Source organism: Peromyscus maniculatus, chromosome 5, assembly GCF_049852395.1.
Source record: "Peromyscus maniculatus bairdii isolate BWxNUB_F1_BW_parent chromosome 5, HU_Pman_BW_mat_3.1, whole genome shotgun sequence".
Taxonomy (NCBI): domain Eukaryota; kingdom Metazoa; phylum Chordata; class Mammalia; order Rodentia; family Cricetidae; genus Peromyscus; species Peromyscus maniculatus.
This window is the reverse complement of record NC_134856.1, coordinates 20997026-21020704: the sequence shown is the minus strand read 5'-3', so window position 1 is coordinate 21020704 and position 23679 is coordinate 20997026. Positions and strand designations below refer to the sequence as shown.

At 48.8% G+C, this 23679-nt stretch overlaps 1 protein-coding gene across 2 annotated transcripts; it reads right to left on the bottom strand.

Annotated features, from left to right (window-relative positions):
• Window positions 1–1142: 1142 nt before the first annotated feature.
• On the bottom strand, window positions 1143–4996 carry Dnajb1 (DnaJ heat shock protein family (Hsp40) member B1). Of its 2 annotated transcripts, none has more exons than XM_006993065.4 (3): window positions 4556–4996; window positions 2657–3237; window positions 1143–2460 (listed from the first exon to the last, which is right to left on the bottom strand). In XM_006993065.4, the coding sequence occupies exons 1-3, from the start codon at window positions 4764–4766 to the stop codon at window positions 2230–2232; spliced, it is 1023 nt and encodes a 340-aa protein (XP_006993127.1). In that variant the 5' UTR covers window positions 4767–4996; the 3' UTR covers window positions 1143–2229. The 2 variants fall into 2 exon arrangements, with proteins under 2 accessions (XP_006993127.1, XP_042133397.1); XM_042277463.2 differs by having other exon boundaries at window positions 4286–4565.
• Between the last annotated feature and the right edge of the window lie 18683 nt (window positions 4997–23679).

Here is a 23679-nt window from a genome sequence, read left to right as displayed (position 1 = left end):
ACAGTATGACTGTGGACATTGTTTTGTGGGTATAATAACACTTCCCTGCCAAGTTCCCAAGGACATGTGCAGAAGCTGATGACATGACAGGTCATCTCTTTAGCTATCATTTTTGGTGGACAGCTTGCAGCCACAAGCATGTGTGGTAGCACCTGGCAACTGGAGGAGCTATTTTAACTTTATTGAATAAAAAAAAAAAAAAAAAAACATTATGGAATTCTCTTTGGTTGTTCTGACTGGGACTAACTTGTCTTGGTGGTGAGAGAAAAGCCGCTTTTAGGTAGATTTGCATAGGCTGGACCAATACTCTTATTATAGCTTAGCCATATTCCCAGCTCTTTGTAACCCATCTGGCCTTGAACTCTATTTACTGGCTCAGTCCTCTCAGAGCTGACTTTACATCTGGCTCTTGGATGGACTTTCTATGCAATGTTATTATTTTTTTCCTGAGACAGGGTTTTACTATGTAGCCCTGGCTGTCCTAGAACTCGATCTGTAGACCAGGATGGTCTCAAACTCACAGATATCTGCCTGCCTCTGCCTCCCTGAGCACTGAGATTAAAGGTGTGCACCACTGCCAGGCAGTTTTCTTTAAAACAAGTTTTACTTTTGAGCAGTCTGTAGCATGCAGTAGCTGTAGTTAGCTTAGAGGACAAAACCCTGGGGTCCATTACCAGCACCACAGCACAGAAACAAAACCAACACACTCCTGTAAGTCTATGTCCCATCTGCTTTATATTTTATGCAGTTCTTTAAGGAGATTGAAGTTCCTAGGAAGTTGGGACAGGAAGTAGGTTTTTCCCCCCACTTCTCACAGGGCAGAACAGACCCTGGGTTACCTCCAAGCAGCTAGCCTAACATCCTAGCTCTGGTCTAGCCAGACCTACCTAGTTGGCAGTGGGGATTTGGGCACAGAGTATTTTAATCTTTAGCCCTGGTGGTCCCCAGATGTGGCCAAGAGCCTTGCAAGGCAGAAAAGGCGCTCAGGGCAGGCCCTCACCCCAACCTTCACCAGTGATGCTGGGGTTCAGAACGGGGAAACCTCCATGTTCCAGGAAGGGAAAGTTTTCTCTAGATGAGGACTCTCACCATGCCTCCCCGCCCCAGCAAAGCCCTCAAACAGAGTCCAAGGACTGCTCCCCTGAGGTTCACCATCAGTCTTTAATGCTGTCACACTGCATAATGACAAGTCACACACTTTGGTCTCGTGTTGGTAGTGGCAACTTACAATGAATCGAATGTCAGAGCACCGGGCTAGCTTCAAAGAACAGACACCTTCACTCCCAAGGTCTGACTCCATCACAGCCCTGGACAGACAGCAGAGGTTGACAGCTTTCATCTGAGTGCACAGCAGCTTTGAATGGAATTATAAAAACATATTTACAGACGTTCCACAGTGCTCCTTTCATCAGAAGCAAAGACCCTTTCATATAAAGGGATTATATCTAGGGCTGTGCAAAATTCAAAAGGATTAGATCCTTTTGAGAGTTCAGAGTCCATTACACACACACAAAAAAAAATCACCTGGGCCTGAGAAGTCCCAGGTACGGCCAAGGACTACCTTTGGACCGACTAACAAATACTGTGGCCATAAGCCAGCCATCTGACTTCAACAGAGCCAGAGGTCCAGGGGATCTCCTGGCTGTCCAGGTCCCAAACCTAGAGGGAGGTGGCAGTGAGATTTGCTCACCTGAGGCTGGCCCTGTGGTCCTGCAACCAGGTATTGCTTGTGCTGCTGGTCTGGCAGTCCTACTGAATTGGTCTCAATTTGAGATAGCCAAGACAAGACAGGGTTCTTCTGGGGAGGAGGAACAAGGCATGGGACAAATACATAATAAAACAAGAACCTCTCACACAGTGGAGACTGACTAGTTAGTGCACAGGTCTGCCAACAGAGATGCTGGGCCACTGCCACATGACAGCCAGAAACTAAGGACAGCATGGGGGGGGCGAGTCCAGTTGCAGGCCTGCCTCACACCCTTGGTCAGGAGCTGGGATGCAGAGGGTGGGTCCATTCCAGGAGGGCTGTTCTTCCCACCGCCTGCCTAGCGCTCGAAAAATCACTGTAGTCTAGTGCGCGACTTTGAAAGATTGTAATATATTCTGTGGAAAACATTCGGCAGAGCAAAAGCCCTCCCTGGGCCCTCCCGCCGTATGCAACCAGTAAATGGTCCGGAAATCTGCAGCTCTGGAGAAGTCCCTGGCTCAGTCCTTGGGGAATGCAGGCGGCTATATGGGAAGAACCTGCTCCAGGACGGTTCTGGAGGTCAGGGGAATCCTTTCGGGGAAGATGACTTCAAATTCGATAACAAGGTCCCCACGTTTCTCGGGTGTTTTGGGGAGAGGGAGGCCTTCTCCAGGAACTTTCCGCCGCATGCCAGGCCTGATGACATCTTTGAATACAACAGGGATGGTCCTGCCGTCCAGAGTGGGGACATTTACAGTGCAACCACAGAGAGCCTAGGAAGGAAAAGGACCGTGTCAGACGGAAGCTGGCTTAGGAAGCGGGACTCCTCCAGGCCACCCAGACCTGTGCAGCTGAGACCCGACCCTACATCTACCCTTGCTGCTAGCCCAGCAGAGACCCAGCCTGTCTCCCCCACTGCTCCTCATAGCAGTCATCTCCTCTCATGATTCCTCCCACCTAGTGCCTTACCTCCCGAAGGCTAATCCTGGCTGGATAAATGACATCGGAACCATCTCTCTTGAAGATGTTGTGTGGCTTGTCCTTTAAAACAAAGACGATGTCAGCTGGAATGTTGTTGGAGGTCTGGTCCCCTTCCTTGGGAAAGGTGATTTTGGTCCCTTCTTTCCAGCCCCTCTTCACTTCGATGGTCAGGATCTTATCTTCATTTCGAATGCTCTTTCCATCAGGGTTCAGCCGCTTGTGGGAGATTTTCATCTTCTTGGTACAGCCGCTGTAGATCTCTTCGAGGGAGACCCGGAGGTCATGGGTGACTGGGGGATCTTGCTTCTTTCGGGTGGGCTCTTGGGCAGGGCGGGCACGTCCGAAGTTCACATTGGGGAAGCCACCCATGCCCATGGGGAAGGCAGAGAACGGGTCATCGATGTCCATGCCTTCCTCCCCGTTGCGCTGCCCAAAAAAGGTATCAAAGGGGTTTCTGCCACCAAAGAACTCAGCAAACATAGCATGAGGGTCTCCATGGAATGTGTAGCTGAAAGAGGTACCATTAGCACCACCACTGCTGCCACCACTGGGGCCACCACCCTTCAGGCCTGGAAAACAAAATCAGAAGTCAGGGTCACTGGAGGAGAGTCAGGGCCCCTGGTTCCATTTCCAGCACTGCAGTAAATTAACATTTATAAAACATAAAACCCTTAAAATAAAGAGGCCGGCATGGTGCCGAATGCCTCGAACCCCAGCACTCCTGAGGACAGGAGCAGGTTGACCTCTTCAAGTTCCAGACCTGCCAAGGCTTCAGCACAAGGTGCTGGAGGTGGCTCAGAAGTTAAAAGCACTTGCTCCTCTGGCAGAGGAACCATGTTCCATTACTAACTCCCACATGGCAGCAGACAACTGTCCAACTCCAGTTCCAGGGGATCCCACACCCTCTTCTTCTTCTCTCAAAGCTTGTGCATGGTGCACATACATACACATATTCTCATATACATAGAAATAAAAATAAATTAAAAAGACTAAAACCTGAACTACACAGTGAGAGAGACCCTGTCTCAAAAGAATAAGATTCTGCATGTGTCACTGTGGTGCTACATAGCACCTGAGCTTGCTCAGTAGTCCAAGGTTAGCCTCGAGGCAATCCTCCTGACTCAGACATCCCAGAGCTGGGCTTGTCCCTACGTCCTGTTCTTTTGGGAACAGGAGCTCATTCTGTAGCTCAGATCTGCAGCAAATTCACAACAATGCTTCCACCTCTAAAGTGAGGGTGTGAGCTCCCGCACCCGGCTCAACAAGTTTTGCTTTTAGTAAAAAAACCCCGGGAACCGTAGTGGGAGGGGTTATATCCACATTTTTAAAGCTTGTTTCCAGTAAGTGAGAACTAATCTCAAGTCTTTAACTGCCAATGGCAGCTGGAGCAGGAAACACATCCCTCCCTTTTACTTCGTGACACCAGTAGTGAGGCCTCCGGCTGCGGGTGCCGCCAGGTCGACCTGACTGCCCCATCCTCCCAGCCATGCACAACACCTTACAAATAACTTCCTCCGCGCTGCAACCAGAAAGGCTCAACTCGGGGTTAAGCACTGAGCTTGCGGGCTAGCGGGGCAAGAGAAACAAAACACTCGGGCAATTTCCAAATTCTCACACCCTTGGCGATCGCGACCGCCGCCCTCCGTCCGCAGCGCTCCGGCGCTGTGCAGGCGGCCGGCCGGGAGGGGCTGCGACAGACGTGCTAGAAGCTTCTGTGCGAGCGGCGCGCCCAAAGCTCCTCCTCCCGTGCGAGGCCGCCGATCAGAGGGCGGAGGCGGCACGGCCGCCGGGTCGTCTGTTCCCGGCCGAGGCCTCGGAGAGGCCCCGGGTGCCTCGGTTTCCCCGCCTGTCAAACGGCGGGTCACCCCCGGCCGCGCGCACGCGTACCTTCCTCTCCGTAGCGGTCGAAAATCTCGCGCTTGCGCGGGTCGCTGAGCACGTCGTAGGCCTCGGCGATCTCCTTGAACTTCTCCTCGGCGCCGGGCTCCTTGTTCTTGTCGGGGTGGTAGCGCAGCGCCTGGCGGCGGTAGGCTCGCTTGATCTCGTCGTCGGACGCGCCGCGGGCCAAGCCCAGCGTCTGGTAATAGTCCTTGCCCATGGCCACCGCCGCCCAGCTGTCGCCGCCTCCGGCTCCGCAGCTGCCCTGTCCCGGACTCTATATACCCGTCCGGCGGAAGCTTCCAGATCCCGCCAGCCCTCCAGAACCTTCCGCCCCTCCCGCCGCGCCGCGCCACTCCGGCCAATCGCTGCTGCCCGCTCCGTGACGCAGCACATCCGGGGTGGGACCGGGCTGCCAACGGCCTTCCGCGCGGGGCCACGCCCCTTCCCGCTCTACCCTGGTCAACGCCTCCCTGGGGCGCGCGCGCCCCGCGGCTGAGGTCCCGCCTCCGCGGCGGAGACAGCCAATCGCGGCCCGCTTTCACTGCCGGCCGGTGACATCACGAGGGAGGGGCGGGGCCACAGGGGCCGGTCCCTCCGGAGCGCCGCACCCTGTCCCTGGGTGCTGAACCGGCTGGGCGGTCCTGCCGGTGACTCGTAGCTGCCTGACTCGTACGTCCAAGTTCCCCTGCTGTAGCCGCGGGATAAATGCACGCACCCCGCCCTCCTCTGCCAGGGGTCCCCGTACGGGCCGATACTGTAAAGCGAGGTGAGGCTGATCTGGCAAGAGATCGCCCCAGTGCGGCTACCCAGGCTTGTCTTCCTTCCTACTAATTCCTACTGGAATCAGCTGTGTTCTTGGCGTCGGTGGTAACTGTCACCTCCTTTGCTGTCTGAGTTTACCGCCAGAGCAGGGATCAGATTTTGCTGCGTGGGTTTGCATCGCTTTCTAGACCCACTAGGTGCTCATAAATATTTCCAAATTCCTTGACGTGGGTGTTTTTTGCTGGGGGACGACGACGGAGGACCTCTGTTACTGGAATCTTTGGCTTTTCTAAGTCTGGGGTGATGGCGGTCAAGGACACAGCTGAGTGCGGAAGGCGAAAGTGCTTCTGGAATGGCAAAGCTTAGAAAAGGCTGGGGTAGTCGGTGGTGGTTCCTGCAGGGAGAGGAACTGCCTGGAAGTCAGAGCATGAAAGCCTGACTCTGTAGCTAGAGAATAGGCTTCCTTCCAGATCCCAGCACTTCCTGGCTGTGTGACCTTGGGCTGGTAAAGCAGCCATTCTGGCCTCAGTTGTGCTCATCTGTAAAATGGGAATGGCCAAGCCGGGCGGTGGTGGCTCACGCCTTTAATCCCAGCACTCGGGAGGCAGAGGCAGGCGGATCTCTGTGAGTTCGAGGCCAGCCTGGACTACCAAGTGAGTTCCAGGAAAAAGGCGCAAAGCTACACAGAGAAACCCTGTCTCGAAAAACCAAAAAAAAAAAAAAAAAAAAAAAAATGGGAATGGCCGCTGTATATGGGAAGTTGACATTATTCCACAGCTGTGAAAGTGCTCAAGACAGACCAGGAACGAAGGAATGACTATTCATCTTGTTTAGTGGACAACGCTGACGCCCCCTCTCTGCCAGACCTGCTGCACAAGAGCCCTGATGATCCTTGCCTTCCTTGGTTAGCCTGAGACCCCTGAGAAAGATGACCTTAGCCTTCTGTTGATGGTTGATCAGGAGTGGTTGGGGTGGGTGTTCTGGTTTTCCTGACCACACTGATCTCAAGATAACTGAAAAGGACTCCATCTAAACACAGTTGAGTCCCCCACCCCCAAGATGGATTCGGGACTAGGGAACCCAGTAGCTTAACAGAGGGTGTCCTGAACCAGTCACTGGGAAGTAGTTAATGTTACTTAGAGAACAAGAGACCCTGGCACAGTGGCACATTCCTGTAATCCCAGCAGGAAGCTGAGACGGGAGGAGTCCTGTGTGAAGCCTGCCTGGTTAACAGAGTAAGACCTTGCCTCAAAATAGGTGAATAGAAATAAAAAGTGCATAAAGAACAGAAGAGCTGTCCTAGAGGGAAAGCCCAGAGCACGAGGACTTCTTCCCATTTCCAGTATGGCTTTAGTAGAGACGTGCAGATGTGCCTCTGGATGGGCTTGCTTGTCTGGGTTTTACTAAGGTCTGTTGTGCATAGGAAATCTTTGTTTGGGGACAACCTGAAGGCTGGAAACATCCCGCTCTTTAAATGATGAGACATAGTCAAGAAGGTGTATTTTAGTTACTACTGTGAACTATTTTTTTTATTTTTTAGACAAGGTCTTACTCTCTAGCCCAGACTTGTCTTGGACTTAGGTAGCCCAGGCTGGCCTTGAACTTCTGATTCTCCTGTCTCAATCTCCTTAAGTGTTGAGCTGACAAGCACCAGCCACCATTTTATTAGGAAGTTTCAGTTGTTTAAGAACAGGCATGGAAAACAAAGAAACACAGCCTGGTGGTGGTGGTGGTGGTGGTGCACACCTGTAATCCTAGCACTAGGAGGCAGAGGCAGGCGGATCTCTGAGTACCAGGCCAACCTGGTCTACTGAGTGAATTCCAGGACAATCAGAGCTATATAGTGAGACCCTGTCTCAAAACACAAACAAACAAAAAAGACACAGGGCTAAATAATGGATTTTAAGCCAGGAGGTGAGGTGGTAGCGCAAGCTTTTAATCCTTGGAAGGCAGGGGCAGGAGGATCTAAGTTCAAGGCCTGCCTGTTCTGCAGAGCAAGTTCTAGGACAGCCAGGGCTACACAGAGAAACCCTATCAAACAACAAACAAACCAACAAAACCCGGGAGGACTGCTCCTAAGGAATAACACCATAAATCCTCTGGCCTTCATATACATGTTTACGTAAATGTGTGTACCGCCCCCATGCCTGCCTCCCTCCCCAGAGAACAGTGAATATGCACACACATACACAAAATTGTTTTACATTCATGGGGTGTGAACTTGGTATGGTGCCCATGTGGAGGTCGGAGGAGAACTTCCGGGAGTCAGTTCTTTCCATCATGTATATCCCAGAGATTGAATTTAGACTTTAAGCTTGGCAGCATGTACCTTTACCTGCTGAGCCATTTTGCTGATCCCTACACACAAAATTTTTTTATTTATTTTTAGTTTTTAACACTTCTTGCTATATAGTCTTAGCTGGCCTGGAACTCATAAGATCTGCCTGCCTCTGTCTCCTGAATACTTGGATTGAAGCTGCGTACAACCTCACCAGCCTTATACCCTACAGTTTCCTCCTCAGCCAGGAACTAAGCAGGTACATTTGGACCCAGCTGTCTATAAAGTCAAGACCTGCATCCTATACTGTATAAAATGGAGATAATAGATCTTACCTCCTAGTGTTGCAGTGTGGGTGGTGCGCAGGGGGCTGGAAATGAATGTGTCGGAGGACTAGCTCAGCTGCCTCTCGGAAGGCAGTCAGATGTGCTGTGGAATCATCCTTCTGTACACTGTGAAGATGTGTTGCTCTCATTGTTAAGAAAAAGCTGATTAGCCTGTGGCTAGGCGGGATTTTTGGGGAAGAGGGGTGGAGACTCAGGAGTCAGGAGAAGACACCATGAGAGGCAGAGTGAGCAGGATGGGAAGTATGTAGATAAGTAACCGAGCTTCAGGGCAGCACACAAATTAATAGAAATGGGTTCATTTGAGTTAGAAGAGCTAGCCTAGGCCACACAGAGAGTAAAGCATTCAAGAGCTGCTGTACTGGTGTGTGACGTGGCTCAAATGTTGGTAAAGCCTTAAAGAATGTTGCGGCATTAGTGGCGCACGCCTTTAATCCCAGCACTCGGGAGGCAGAGGCAGGCAGATCTCTGTGAGTTCGAGGCCAGCCTGGGCTATAGAGTGAGTTCCAGGAAAGGCATAAAGCTACACGGAGAAACCCTGTCTTGAAGATAAATAAATAAATAAATAAATAAAACCCATAATGTAAACTTCTAAAAAAAAAAAAAAAAGAACGTTGCTGTTGCCGGGTGGTGGCAATGATCCCAGCACTTTAACACCTCTAATCCAGCACTCAGGAGGCAGAGGCAGGAGGATTTCTGTCATTTTTGAGACCAGCCTGGTCTACAGAGTGATTTCTAGGACAGCCAGAGCTACACAGAGAAACCCTGTCTCAAAAAACAAAACAAAGCAAAAAACCAAATTAAAAAATAATAATAATAATTTTACTGTTGCTCTCCAGCGTCTTACCTGTCCATCCCAGATGTTCAAAATCATGGCAGCTCTATTAGCCACCACTGCCATTCCTGGGGGAAGTCTATGTGCAATAAAAAGTTATATTCAAGTTGGGCATGGTGGCACATAGCTTTGATTTTAGCACTAAAGAGGTTGAAGTAGGAGGATCTCTAATTCTAGGGTAACCTGGGATGCATAACAAGATACTGTGTCAAAAAAAAAAAAAAAAAAAAAAAAAGCCAAGGAAGAAACAAAACAGATACCCTATGTTCAGAGGCTGGCAAGACAGCTCATCGTGTAAGGATTCTTGCCTGAGGATCTGAGTTTGATCCTCAGGACACATGGCAGAAGGAGAGAACCGGCTCCCTGAAGTTGTCCTCTTACCCACATGCAAACTGTGACGTGTGCACCCCTCCCACACGCACACAAAGTAAGTATAATTTTGTATTTTTGGTTGTGAGCCTAGCCTTTAATGGCTGAGCCATCTTTCCAGTCCACGTAAGTATAATTTTAAAAAAGTTAAATGAACTTAAGTTTATGTAACAAACGGTATTTTATTTTTACTGAGGCTTTATGAATAATTACCAACAGCTACTAGAAGTTGAATGTCTTTCAGTGGCTGAGTGGCTATACAAGTTGTGATCCATCCACACAATGGAATATTATTCAGCCATAAAAAGAAAAGGACCATGAATACAGGAAACAATGCCAGTGTACTTCACATGCATTATGTCAGTGAAAGAAACCAGGCTCAAAAGGCTCTGTGCTTCTCTTTTCTGTGACCTTCTAGAAAAGACAAAAGTATGTGAGTAGATCAGCAGTTCCTAGGGAAACTGCTGCAAATGGGGTGCACGGGAATTCTTTGAGGACGAAAGAAATGTTCCCATTATTTTAATTTTTTTTTAATTTTTTTTTCCTGTTTTGTTCTGTTTCCAGACAAGGTTTCTCTGTGTAGCCATAACTGTCCTGGAACTCACTCTATAGACTGGCCTGGCTTCGAACTCAGAAATCTCTCTGCCTGCCTTTGCCTCCCAGTGCTGGAATTGAAGGCATGCGCTGCCTCCCCTGCCGCCAACAAAGCCTAGGCTGGCTTTGAACTTACGTTCTTACTGTTTTAGTCTCATGACTATTTGGAATTACAGGTGGGCGGGATGGGTGGGGCTAGGGAATCCATCAGAGCTCTTGACACAGCAGAAAGTGACTAACTAGCTCTAGCATGTCTAAGCCTGGCTTCACAGCTTCCTTCAGACAGCTCTGTGCCAGGATCACACACTCTGAAACAATGTGGAGCAGTCCCAGGAAGATCACCACCTGCCTTACCCTGAGTGGGAAATCCCACGGCACTGTGAGAGCTGTCCTATTGAAGTCAGATTCCTGCCATCCAAGTGACCTTGAGTTCTCCAAAACTCAGGTTAGAGGAGCCCCTGCTGCTTGGCTGCTTGGAGTTAGCAGCAAGTGACAATGGGTGTACCCACCGTCATTAGGAATGAGTCAGCCCCTGCTGGGCGGGCAAGGGCGCAGTGGGAAGCTCTGTCTACAGACAGGCCCTGACAAAGCTGCCGCACAGCGAGAGGCTTGAACAAAGTGACCATTCTCCACTCAGGGCTGGACCTGCTGTCTGCTGATGGCCTGCTTACTGGAAGCCAGGCAAGGCGGACAAGGGATTCCCAGCACCAGCAACCCTCATCCAAAACAGGAAGCCAGGCCCGGGACTTCAGCCCTGCCAGTCTAGCTGCTTAGGAGACTGAGGCTGGAGGATCATAAGACCTTGCTGAGAGTCTCCCTCAAAGAGCCCAAGCTAGGAGCTGGAGAGATGGCTCAGTGGTTAAAAGCACATACTGTTCTCAGAGAGGACTCAGTTCAATTCTCAGCACTCCTATTGGATGGGTCACAAGCACTGACACACCATGGTCCTGCCCTGCTCCCTGTCCTCAGGGACACTACTTTTAAGGACTTCGTAACCTACATCTGTGAACTGAAACAGGAAGAAGATGAGATAAAGGTCTAGTTTCTGTTTGCTCCCTTCCTCTACTGAGCTAGCTAGTCCCCTCCCGCCTCAAGCTTGTGCCAGAAATCAAACCCAAAGCCTTTCACTGGAAGGATTCTGCCACTGATTTTCTTTGTGGTTTTTCTTTTTTGTGGGGGAGGGGTTATGAGCTGGCTACCTAGCCCAGGTTGACCTTGAACTTATGACCTTCCTGTTTCAGCTGCATAACTACTTGGAATTACAGGCTGGTGGTGTGTGTGTGTGTGGCTGTGTCTGTGTCTTGTGAATAGAAGTCAGAGGTCAGCCTCAGATATTCTGGAGCTGTCCACCTTTCCCCCCCCCCCCAAATTAAAGTACAGGGTCCTGGAAAAAGTGGTTCAACTGCTAAGAGCACTTGCTGGTCTTAACAGGACTCAGACTCAGTTCCCAGCACCCACATCGTGGCTCACACTTATCGGTAACCCCAGTTGCACGTAATCCAGCAGGCATGTATGGGGTGCACCTGCATGCATACAGCCCAAACCCTCACACACATAAAGTAAAAAGTATCATTACATCATTTCCCTCCTTCCTCTCCCGCTTCCAGAATGTTGCATATCCTTCTTCTCAAATTCACGGTCTCTTCCTTTAATTATTATTGTTACAACCCACTGGGTCCATTTTTTTTCCTTTTTGTTTTTTTGAGACAGGGTTTCTCTGTGTAGCCTCAGCTTTCCTAGAACTCGCTCTGTAGACCAGGCTGGCCTTGAACTCACAGAGATCTGCCTGTCTCTGCCTCCCAAGTGTTTGGATTCAGGGTATGTGCCACCACCACCTGGCCATTTTTTTTAAATAGACTTAATTTACTTTATTTTTATTGTATAAAAACCTTTGGTGGTGGCCACAGCTGGAGCCTGGGTCCTCTGAACAGAGACTCTGGTGTGGGTTTTTACAAGATGGTTGGTGAATTCCTGGTTAGGAGACATGTGAACACTGTCTTTTTCCAGAGGTCAAGTAGCTGTAGGCTTGGAGATGGTATCAAAGTTGGCCCTGGCAAAGTTGCCCAGGTTGCAGCTCCTGGATGATGTGTAGCAGTCATCAATATCAGCCATTATTAGAAGCTTCTTCCAGGTGGTGGTGGCGCACACCTTTAATCCCAGCACTCGGGAGGCAGAGGCAGGCAGATCTCTGTGAGTTCGAGGCCAGACTGGTCTACAGAGTGAATTCCAGGACAGACTCGAAACTCCAAAGCTACACAGAGAAACCCTGTCTCGAAAAAAAACAAAACTATCGGGGACTAAGGGTGTCCAGCCCCTCGATAGTCCCCTCCCAGGGTCCGGGAAGAATCTACAACCAGCTGATAATTAATCTGTGATGAAAAGAAATGAATCTATGTACACGAAACTCCTTAGTTCATACACTTTATTATTCTGTGATAGTTCTCTCTCTACACAGCTTCTATTCTGCTCTCATGTCTAGCTCCTTTCTTGCCTGATTTCTCTATATCTACTGTCCCTTCTAGGTTCTATCTTAATTCCTTCATCTAGTTCTGTCCCTTCTAGGTTCTCATCTATCTAGTTCTTTCCCCTATCAGCTCCTCTCCAGTCTCCTTCTCTCTCATCTGGCTCTTCCTCATCTTGTTCTTCCCCATCTGGCTCTTCCTCGTCTTCCATCTCATTCTTCTAGTCCTTTATTTTAGCCCTTCAATCTAGTTCTTCCCCATCTCAGTTCGTTCCTCTCAAGTTCTTACCCATCTAGTTCTTCCATTCTCTTTTCTCTTCTCCGTCTTGTGCCTCGGAAGTCCTGGTATATAAAGGGAGGGTCCGAGCTAAATTGTGTAAAGCTATTACTTAACGTCCACCTCTCCTAGGCGGTGTCTCCTTGTGGAATTTACCGTAAGTCAGGAGACTGCATGTGGGCTGTTATCACTGTTAGTCCTCGGAAGTTGGGTGCCCCCCCCCCCCGGGTGGTGTTTCCTCTAGTCCTTGAAAGTGGCTAAGGGAGATAATCTGATTCCAGAGAAAGCCTTTCCTGAGGCTGTTCTCCAAATACCTGGAATGTGTATGTCCAGAGAGTGATCAGTCTACACTGTTAGTCCTTCTTAGGGGAAAGTCAATTGGAAAAACTATGAAGGCACACATGATTTTCATAAAAGAATACAGCTGATATATAACAAGCCAAGTAACACCAAAAACTCCTTGGAATTTGGCTTCCTCTGGAGGAATTCCCTGATCCCTCCAGGTAGTGACTTTGCCATAACCAGCTGAGTTCTTATGATATTCCTGCGGCCTGCAGCACAAAACAAACAAACAAAAAACAAAAAAAGAAACTTCTTGGGCACACAAGCAGAGACGATGCCAATGCCTCTGGGGACAGGGATGAGATGCATCAACACAGAGCCACAGCAGCCTGTCACTTTGTGGGGCTGGCCAGTCTTGTTCCCCCAAGTACCTCTCCACACAGGGACAGTGGACAGCTTGACCAAGATGATGGCTCCTTGGATGGCCATGCTACCTCCTTGGAGCACTTAACACCAAGACCAACATGACCATTGTAGTTCCCAATAGCAAAACAAACCTTGAACCTGTTTTCCTGGCCAGCCCGAGTCTGCTTCTGGACTGGCATGATCTTTAAACCTCATCCTTTAGGGATTTGCCCAGGAAAAAGTCAGTAATCTTGGATTCCTGAATAGGCAGGGAGAACAGGCAGATCTCCAAGGACTTGATCCTCATGTCCTTAACCAGGTGGCCCAACTTGGTGGCAGGGATCCATCCACTCCTTGTCTTTGGCTTTACCTCCATGAGCCCAATGGCCTTGACCACGACCAAGACTGCAGCCCCAAGATTGCTACTGAATCCTCCGAGGGAGCAACTGTGGCCTTCTAATCCTGGCCCCCCTAGGTCCTCCTGCTGTACCAGTGCCCCATTTGGTGATTTCACAAAGAAGAAACCATTGAGTCCATTTACTATTGCTTATATGTACATGATTTCAGGGTTGAACACTTAGTAGTGGGTAATCAATGAGGGGGCTCATTCCTGGGGAAGACTAATTCTCTCAGAATCTTAAGTTGTCTGTAGTTCTTTGTCTAAAGGTGTGTGTTGGAGGACCCTATGAAATTTCCTCTTCCACATTAGCATGTAGTGATGATGTCTTGGTGATGTCATTATTCAAGTCTTATTTAGGCAGCCATATTATTGAGGTACCATTGTGGGTCCCTGTCATTTCCCAGGATACACAATCACACAACAGACTTCCTGGTCCTCCGACTCATCTTTTCATTCTCTCTTCCTCAATGTGGGGGTTGTGTTTTAGATCTCTCCACTGGGTCTAGGCACCCCAGGATCAGTTGCTCTCTGCATTTGGACCAGCTGTGGCTTTTTATAATGGCCTCTGTTTACCACCCAGAGAATCTGCTTCTTTGATGAGTGAGAGCCACACTTGTCTGTGGCATAAAGATAAGTATCTATGATGCAGTTGGGAATTATGCAGGTTTAGTAAAGAGACAATAGCAGGTTCTCTAAGATCCATGACCTCATTAGCTACCTGGAGTCAGTTAGGTTTATAGTACTAGACGTGATTTCCTTCTTGCTGAGCAGGATTTAAACCCAATTAGACAGCTGCTTTTACTGCTAAGGTATAAGTGCACCTTCAGGGATCCACTGGTCACTGCTGCATAGCTTCACACACAGCTGGGTAGTGTTAAGTTTCAAACCTGTACAAATGGCTGAGGTGCCTGTTTAACATATCGAAGCAGACCTGGCCTCGGGTTCTCCCAGCGTTCCTCAGTCCCTACCTGTTACAGGGTGTGGCTGGCATACCCTGCCCTCTGCACTGGACTCTCCAGCCCAGAGACTGAGCTGCCCTTCCCCCAGAGGCTCTTTCCTATCTAATCCAGACATGTGGGTTACCCATGCCTTTTTGTACCTTTAGCCTGGCTGCTGCGCTCGGGTCCCTCTCCCCACGTTTGGTCATGTCCACTCTGGACTCTCCCAGATGTCCCTGACTCTGCCCACACTCTCCCTCTTATCTACAATGAACTTTCTCCTCCACCGCACCTAGTTCAGGTAGGACTATTGGTTTCTTCCCTCGGTTGACAGCTAGCACAGCACCTTCTGTTACTATGAAAGCTGGTCCTCAGGAGGGAGGTTCTCGGCTCAATCCAGCTCAAACCCTCTAAGTCCTGTGTCTGAACTGCATGGTGTCTTCAGCATCTCTAGCTGGGAAGTAACCAAGGGCAACAGCAATAGTCTGTATTTTGTTTTGGGAGTCTTGAAAAAGGGTTTCTGGGGCTGGACAGATGGCTCAGGTTGAGAGCACTGGCTGTTCTTCCAGAGGTCCTGAGTTCAATTCCCAGCAACCACATGGTGGCTCACAACCATCTACAATGAGATCTGGCGCCCTCTTCTGGCCCGCAGACAGAACACTCACTGTACACATAATAAATAAATCTAAAAAAAAAAAAAAAGAAAGAAAGAAAGAAAAGAAAAAGGGTTTCTCATGCCTGGCACTGAGGTTTCTGTCAGCTAGGGTATCTGTTGCAATCTTGGAGGGTGCATTAGTTTCCCAGCTGGTACAACTTCACTGAGACTATATGTACACTCATTGTATTATATATAATTTTAAGTAAGCATAATATGATCCACTATGGCTTTTTCAAACATCCTTAGAGTTATTCGTTTCTCTTCCCTCTTTCTCATTCTGTACTGACATTCCTTCCATCCGGAAATTAAAGCCACCCCCATTTCCCCATTGTATCCTTCCTATCACTTGGACCCTGTTATTCCCCTCTCTAGACCCCCCTCCTCCTGCCATGGTTCTTTTTAACTTTCCAAGTTTCTGCAATTGAGATTATGGACTCGAATCTAAAGGTTTGGAGCTAGGAACCTCAGTTTGGGAGAAGATGCGGCATTTATCTTTCTGGGTCTGGGTTATTTCATTCAATAGGATCTTTTCGAGTTCCATCCACTTACCTGCAAAGTTCAAGATTTCATTTTTCTTTACAGCAGACTAGTTCATGGTGTGTATGAACCCCATTTTCATTAGCCAATCATTAGTTGAAGAACGTTTAGGTGGTTTCTATTTCCTAGCTATTGTGACTAGAGTGGCAACAAATATGGCTGAGCAACTAACTATCTGTGGAATGGGATGGTGCCACGGGGCAGTATGGCTGGATTATATGGCAGATTTTGAGAGTTCTCATACTGATTTCCACAGTGGCTGCACCAGTTTGCGTTCCCACCAAAAGTGAATAAGGGTTCACCTTTTCCCACACTCTCTCCAGAATTTGTTGATGGTTGTTTTATTGATTTTAGCCATTCTGACTGAGGTGAGATGAAACTTCAAAGTTACTTTAATTTCTATTCTCTAACTCTAAAGGATGATGAATACTTTGAGATATACCTTATCCTTTTATATCTCTTCTACTAAAAACTCTTCTGTTTAGACCCATAGTCCTTTTTTTAATTGGGTGATTTGTTTTCTTGACTTTGTTTTTTGCGTTCTTTGTATTCTCTGGATATCAATCCTCTGTTAGATGTATAACTAGCAAAGATTCTCCCTACTCTCTGGACTTCCTCTTCACTTGTTTGCTTAGTTGTACTGAAGCTTTTAGTTTCGTGAGATCCTACTTGTCAATTGTTGGCCTTGTAGAAAATAAGTTAGTAGAGGAAAATAGTAAAACCTCAAAACAGTGAGAGAGAAAACTTGTGTTGTTTGAGAGGTTGGTACCTCCAATCCCTGCAGCTCAGTATCCAAGGATATGGAAGGATAGGCTGTTCAGGGGCTGAGAACGGTGTTTGGAGGGAGGGAGGGAGGGAGGGAGGGAGGGAGGGAGGGAGGGAGAGAGGGAGAATGAGCAAGAGAGAGGGGGGCATGAGCAAGTGAGAGCTAGAGAGAGAGAGACACTGAGAGAGACAGTGAGAGAGAGAGTGAGAGAGACACTGAGAGAGACAGTGAGAGAGTGAGAGAGACACTGAGAGAGAGACAGTGAGAGACACTGAGAGAGACAGTGAGAGAGTGAGAGAGACAGTGAGAGAGAGACACTGAGAGACAGTGAGAGACAGTGAGAGAGAGACAGTGAGAGAGTGAGAGAGACAGAGAGAGACAGAGAGAGACAGTGAGAGAGAGAGACAGTGAGAGACACTGAGAGAGACAGTGAGAGAGTGAGAGAGACAGTGAGAGAGACAGTGAGAGAGAGACACTGAGAGAGACACTGAGAGACAGTGAGAGAGAGAGACAGTGAGAGAGAGAGACAGTGAGAGAGTGAGAGAGACAGAGAGAGACAGAGAGAGACAGTGAGAGAGACAGTGAGAGAGACAGTGAGAGAGACAGTGAGAGACACAGAGAGACAGTGAGAGAGAGACAGTGAGAGAGAGACAGTGAGAGAGAGACAGTGAGAGAGACAGTGAGAGAGACAGTGAGAGAGACAGTGAGAGACACAGAGAGACAGTGAGAGAGAGACAGTGAGAGAGACAGTGAGAGAGAGGCACAGTGAAAGGGAGTGAGAGAGCCGGGCGGTGGTGGCGCACGCCTTTAATCCCAGCACTCGGGAGGCAGAGCCAGGCGGATCTCTGTGAGTTCGAGGCCAGCCTGGGCTACCAAGTGAGTCCCAGGAAAGGCGCAAAGCTACACAGAGAAACCCTGTCTCGAAAAACCAAAAAAAAAAAAAAAAAAAAAAGAAAGGGAGTGAGAGAGACAGTGAGAGAGACAGTGAGAGAGAGACAGTGAGAGAGACAGTGAGAGAGAGACAGTGAGAGAGACAGTGAGAGAGAGACAGTGAGAGAGAGACAGTGAGAGAGACAGTGAGAGAGACAGTGAGAGAGAGACAGTGAGAGAGACAGTGAGAGAGACAGTGAGAGAGAGACAGTGAGAGAGACAGTGAGAGAGAGAGACAGTGAGAGAGAGAGTGTTGGGGGACCTGGTGAAGCTAGGCCCAGAACTGCTTTTCTAGATAAACTGTTTTGAAACTGCAGAGTGGGGTACGTCAGTTGCTGCTTCAGAGCTCCAGGATGTATGAGAGGGTTAGCTGCTTCCCAGGATTCCATGGGTGGAGGTTTCTCGAAGCCTTGGGGCTGTTTTATGGCCTTGCTTTTGGGGAGGGGGTTCCCTTTTAGGCCATAATTTCTGGGTAAATGGAGTCCTGTTCAGAAAATCCTTTCTTACTTGTATCCTGTAGAGTCTGCCTATGCTTGCTTCCACAGTCTTGGTGTTCCAGATGTTCCAGCTTTCCTTCACATCTAGGTCTTTGATCATGTTGGAGTTAATCTTATGCCAGGTGATAGAGTCGAGTGTAATTTCATTCTTCTGCTTGTGGACATCTGTTTTTCCCAGCATCATTTGTTGAAAATGCTCCCTTTTCTCTCGGGTACGTTTGGGGGCATCTTTTCAGCTCTCAGATGGCTGTGGACCCGTGTTGCGTCCCACCGATCTTCGTGGTTGTTCTTGGTGCTGGTGTCAGGCTGTTGTTACTGTTCTTCTATAACATGTCTGGGAATCTGGAGTGCTCTTCCTGAACCCGCTTCGTCAGTGATTTCAAGTTTCCATTATGGCGGTCTTTCACTTCCTTGGTTACATTTGTTCCTAATTATTTTCTTTTCTTTGAGGCTATTGTGAATGGGAGTGTGTTCATCATCTCTTCTTCAGTGTGTTTATTGTTGGTGCATAGAAAGGCCACTGATTTTTGTAAGTTGATTTTGTGTATTGCCCCTTATTCTGGTCAGGGTTTCTGTTGCTATCATAAAACACCATGACCAAAAGTAAGTTGGTGTCTTTTTGTTGTTGTTTTGTTTTTATTTTTCAAGACAGGGTTTCTCTGTATAGTTTTGGTGTTTGTCCTGGATCTTGCTTTGTAGACCAGGCTGGCCTCGAACTCACAGAGATCTGCCTGGCTCTGCCTCCTGACTGGGATTAAAGGTGTGGGCCACTGCTGCCTACATAAATTGGTGTCTTAGTCAGTGTTCTATTGCTGTGGATAACATGATGGATTAACACCATTAATACCATGACCAAGACAACTCTTATAAAAGAAAGAATTTAATTGGGGCTTGCTTACAGTTTCAGAGATTAGTTTGTTATCCTCATGGCAGGAAAGATGTCCGCATGCAGGCAGACATGGTATCTGAGAGTTCAGTGTCTGGATCTGCAGGCAGCAGGAAGAGAGAGCCACTGGGTCTGGCTTGGACTCCTGAAACCTCAGTGCCCACCCCCAGTGACACACCTACCCCAACAAGGCCACACCTCCTAATCCTTTTAAACAATGCCACTCATTGGTGACCAAGCATTCAAATCTGTGAACCTATGGGGGCCGATCTTACTCAACTCACCCGGGAGGAAAGGGCTTATTTGGCTTAACACTACCAATTGTAGTTCATCACTGACGAGAGTCAGGACAGGAACTCAAGCAGGGCTTAACCTGGAGGCAGGAGCTGATGCAGCCTACTGGCTTGCCCTCCATGACTTAGCCTGCTTTCCTTTCTCCTTCTCCTCCTCCTCCTTCCTCTTCCTCCTCCTCCCCCTCCCTCTCCTCTTCCTCCTCCCCCTCTTTTTTCCCCCCTCAAGATAGGGTTTCTTTGTGTAGCCTTGACTGTCCTAGAACTAGCTCTGTAGACCAGGCTCACTTCAAACTCACAGAGATCCACCTGCTCTTCCTTCCAAATGCTGGGATTAAAGGTGTGCAGCACCACAGCGGGCAGCATCCTGTGTCTTTTTTTTTTTTTTTTCCGAGACAGGGTTTCTCTGTGTAGCTTTGCACCTTTCCTGGAACTCACTTGGTAGCCCAGGCTGGCCTCGAACTCACAGAGATCCGCCTGGCTCTGTCTCCTGAGTGCTGGGATTAAAGGCGTGCACCACTACCGCCTGGTGCATCCTGTGTTTTAATGAGCTTTCCTAAGAGATGGAATGTTATATCCTAGAGGAAATGGCTACACAACATTCTCTCAGGCCCACATGATGGAAGGATAGAACCAACTTCTGTAAGTTGTCCTCCCCACACATGTACATACATATGCATAAACACACAGCCACACACTAAAACATAATAATAAAAAAGATTAAAAAAAACAAATAAAAATCAGTCAATCAAACAAATACCTCAAAGGGCTGGGTGTGTCATGGAAACCCTGTGTTTAGTCTCCAGAAGCACAACAAAAATAACCAGGGCAACTGTTTTTTTTTTTTGTTTTTTTGTTTTTCTCTGTGTAGCCCTGGCTGTTCTGAAACTCACATTGTAGACCAGGCTGGCCTTGAATTCATAGAGATCTGCTTGCCTCTGCCTAGGTTAGAGTGCTGGGATTAAAGGCATATGCCACCACTGTTCAGCTATTTTAGTGTTTTATCAGCAAGAAAGGTTGCAAGTTTCTTCTTCTTCTTCTTCTTCTTCTTCTTCTTCTTCTTCTTCTTCTTCTTCTCCTCCTCCTCCTCCTCCTCCTCCTCCTCCTCCTCCTCCTCCTCCTCCTCCTTCTTTTCTGAGATGGGTTGTTCTGGAACTCACTCTGTAGACCAGGCTGGCCTGGAACTCACAGAGATCTGCCTGTCTCTGCCTCCAGAGTGCTGAGATTAAAGGTGTGCACCACCCACTGCCTGGCTATTTTCTTCTTCTTAATGTACACATTGTGTGTGTGGTCCTGAAGATGCAAGCTAGACAGGCACTTTAACAAGTGATGATATTCTCAGCCCTGAATTGTATACTCTTTATTTATTGATTGATTTTTGTTTTGTTGGATTTTTATGAACATAATTTTTTATTGATCCTTTGGGAACTTCACATCATGCATCCCAATCCCACTCATTTCCTAGTCCCTCTGTATCTGCCCTTCCCCCCCATAGTGCCCCCCACCAAAAGAAAAATAAAAAACAAATAATAAAAGTAAGATAAAAATAAAAAATGCAGGCCGGGCGGTGGTGGCGCACGCCTTTAATCCCAGCACTCAGGAGGCAGAGCCAGGTGGATCTCTGTGAGTTCGAGGCCAGCCTGGGCTACCACGTGAATTCCAGGAAAGGCGCAAAGCTACACAGAGAAACCCTGTCTCAAAACAAACAAACAAACAACAAAAAAAAAAAACAAAAAAAAAAACCCCCAAAAAAACAAAAAAAATAAAAATAAAAAAATAAAAATGCACATGAGAATGTGAAAACAAACAAACAAAAACTAAATAAAGCAAAAAAGAAAAGAAAAATCCGCTTCACTCCTCCATCTTTCCCGCCTCTCCATCCCCTCTTCATTCGTCTTGGTGGGGCTGGGAGCTGCTGTGTGTCATGCAGCACACCCTTCTGTCCACACAGCTTTCCTTGCAAATGTTCATTGTGTAGTGTGTTGTTGGTCAGGTTCAAGACCTCTGGCTTCTGGTACGTCATCAATGCTGGACCCTCATCTAAACTCCTCTCCAAAATCCTGTCGTCGTCTGAGTCGTGGGGACTCTGGCTGTGGCTCCAGAGGACCAGTCCTTTATGTGCCCCAGCAGGTCACAGGTGGGGTAGATGTTGGGGAGTGCCAACTCAAAGCCCTGGATGTGTGTCTGGGTGGTATCTGGGTTGTTCTGGCCCTGACCAGGCAACTGGGACCACCCCCTTTTGGTGAGTGGCGGAACCAGCTTTCCCAAGTGCCAGGTGGGGGTGAGGGGGGAGGCGAGGAGCACAGCTCTCATATCAGGGGGTGGTCTAGCTTTTCTCTGCCAGGGTCATGGGGGTCCATTATCCCAGGGCCCTCGAGGGGAGGGTCAGCACTCCTGTGAGGTGGGACGGCTCTTCCCAGCCAGTGAGGGGCAGAGTCTGCTCAGTGCGGCCCAGCCCTTGTGCTTCAATTCGGGTTCAACACATGGTCCACATGGGCCCCTGTGGTAACTTGGTTTTTAGCGGTGCTCTTACCCTGCGAGGAAAAGTCACAAAACACGACAGAATCCACTAACAAGAGTTTTATTTTATTTTTTTTTTTAAAAAAGGGGTTTTATTAAGATGCGGAGAATAGGATAGATGTGATCGGGCCTGCTGAAAGGACAGGTGTGAGAAGGGGGGGGATGGGGGGCTTTTTTTTTTTTTTTTTTTGGTTTTTCGAGACAGGGTTTCTCTGTGTAGCTTTGCGCCTTTCCTGGAGCTCACTTGGTAGCCCAGGCTGGCCTCGAACTCACAGAGATCCGCCTGGCTCTGCCTCCCAAGTGCTGGGATTAAAGGCGTGATTTTTAAGATTTATTTATTATGTATACAGTGTTCTGTCTGCACGTATCTCTGCAGGCCAGAAGAGGGCACCAGATCTCATTACAGATGGTTGTGAGCCACCATGTGGTTGCTGGGAACTGAACTCAGGACCTCTGGAAGAGCAATCAGTGCTCTTAACCTCTGAGCCACATCTCCAGCCCGGGAGTCGGCTTTTAAAGACCAAGCAGCACCTGCCACACAAGCCCACATGGCTACTCCACGCATGCACATAGACCACGTGTTTGCACTGTGTGCTTTATGCAACCACGCAGCCATGCAGCCATGGGGTCATGAGTCATGAAGGAAGTATGATTTAGAAATGGCAAAGTGTCCCGCCGGGCATGCGCGACCGTGGGGGGCGTGGTGGGAATTTCTATCAGTAACAGGGGCAATGGACATCAACACAGACCCCCAGCTGCAGCAGGACTATGGACCACAGCTCTGAGTAGCAGCGCAGATCTCTCAAATTGGCCTGGGCCCAGCAACAGCATGGTCCCTGGCCTCCAACGTGGCTCCAGGTGGCGGCCTAGGACCCACCCCCTCTCTGCAGTTGCAAGGCTTTTCAGTGGTTAACAGGCGCCGTGCATATCAACAAATCGAGGCTGTGGCAGGGCCATGGACCCAAACATGGCCTTGATAGCAGCCCAGGACTGGATGTCACCATGGCCTCTCACATCAGCCTGTTCCTCACTGCCTTCAACTCTTCAGATCTTCCCCTCTCAGGGACAGCACCCATTTGGCCTCTCTCTGTCTCTCTCTCTCCCTCCCTCTCTCTCTCTCCCCCTCTCACATACCCCACCATGTATTTGCACCATAATGGCACCTGACTGCCTTGGTGTCTCCAGGCAAATGCAAATGGCTCTGGGCGGTTGTGTGTGTGTGTGTGTGTGTGTGTATGTGTGTGCCCATCTCCACCCACTCACTCCTCCTGCCCCTGAGCAGTCTTGTGGATTCTCCCCCATTTTGTTTTTTTGAGACAGGATCTCTTTACGTAGCCCTGGATGTGGCTACGTACATCAAGCTGGTTGGAATTACGAAGTACTGGGACTAAAGGTGTGTGTTGTCACATTTGGCTGCAGTCTGCTTTTTTAGCCAGGCGTGATGGAGCACATCTTTAATTCCAGCACTAGGAAGGCAGAGGCAGGTGGATCTCTGTGACTTTGAGGCCAGCCTGGTCTACAGAGCGAGTTCCAGGCCAGCCAGCACTGTTACACAGAGAAACCCTGTCTCGAAAAACAAAACAAAATAAAAAGTTACATTTATTTATGAGTGTGTTTGCACATGTGCCATGGTGCCTGTTGGAGGTCTGGAGAGAACTTGCCCAAAGTTGTCCCGGCCTTACGTTTTGTGGGTCTCTGGGGTGAATTTAGTTCGTTAGACTTGGCAGCAAGTATCTTTCTCAGAAAAAGCCATGACATCGTCCTCTGCGCTGTTCTCTGATGTCATGTATTTTAGACAGGCAGCGCCTGTCATTTTGTATTTCAAGGGCTCAGTAGCTACGTGTGGCCAGTAGTAACCGTACTGTACACCATCACATAGGCAGAGACAAACGTGGTCTTTGCTCTTAGGGCCAGCTCCACTGACCCGGGCTGTCTGAGGAAGGGCAGTGAAGCCGCTGCAGAATGCGGTGCAGGCTTTCTTTCCCTTCCTCCAGAGTCGTGCTGCTGATATCTGAGGTCTCCTCTCTTAGGCGTCTCAGCCTCTCAGCACCTTGGAAGTCCCCCCGAAGTGCTGCCAGCCCTGTAGCCACAGCCCTGCAGG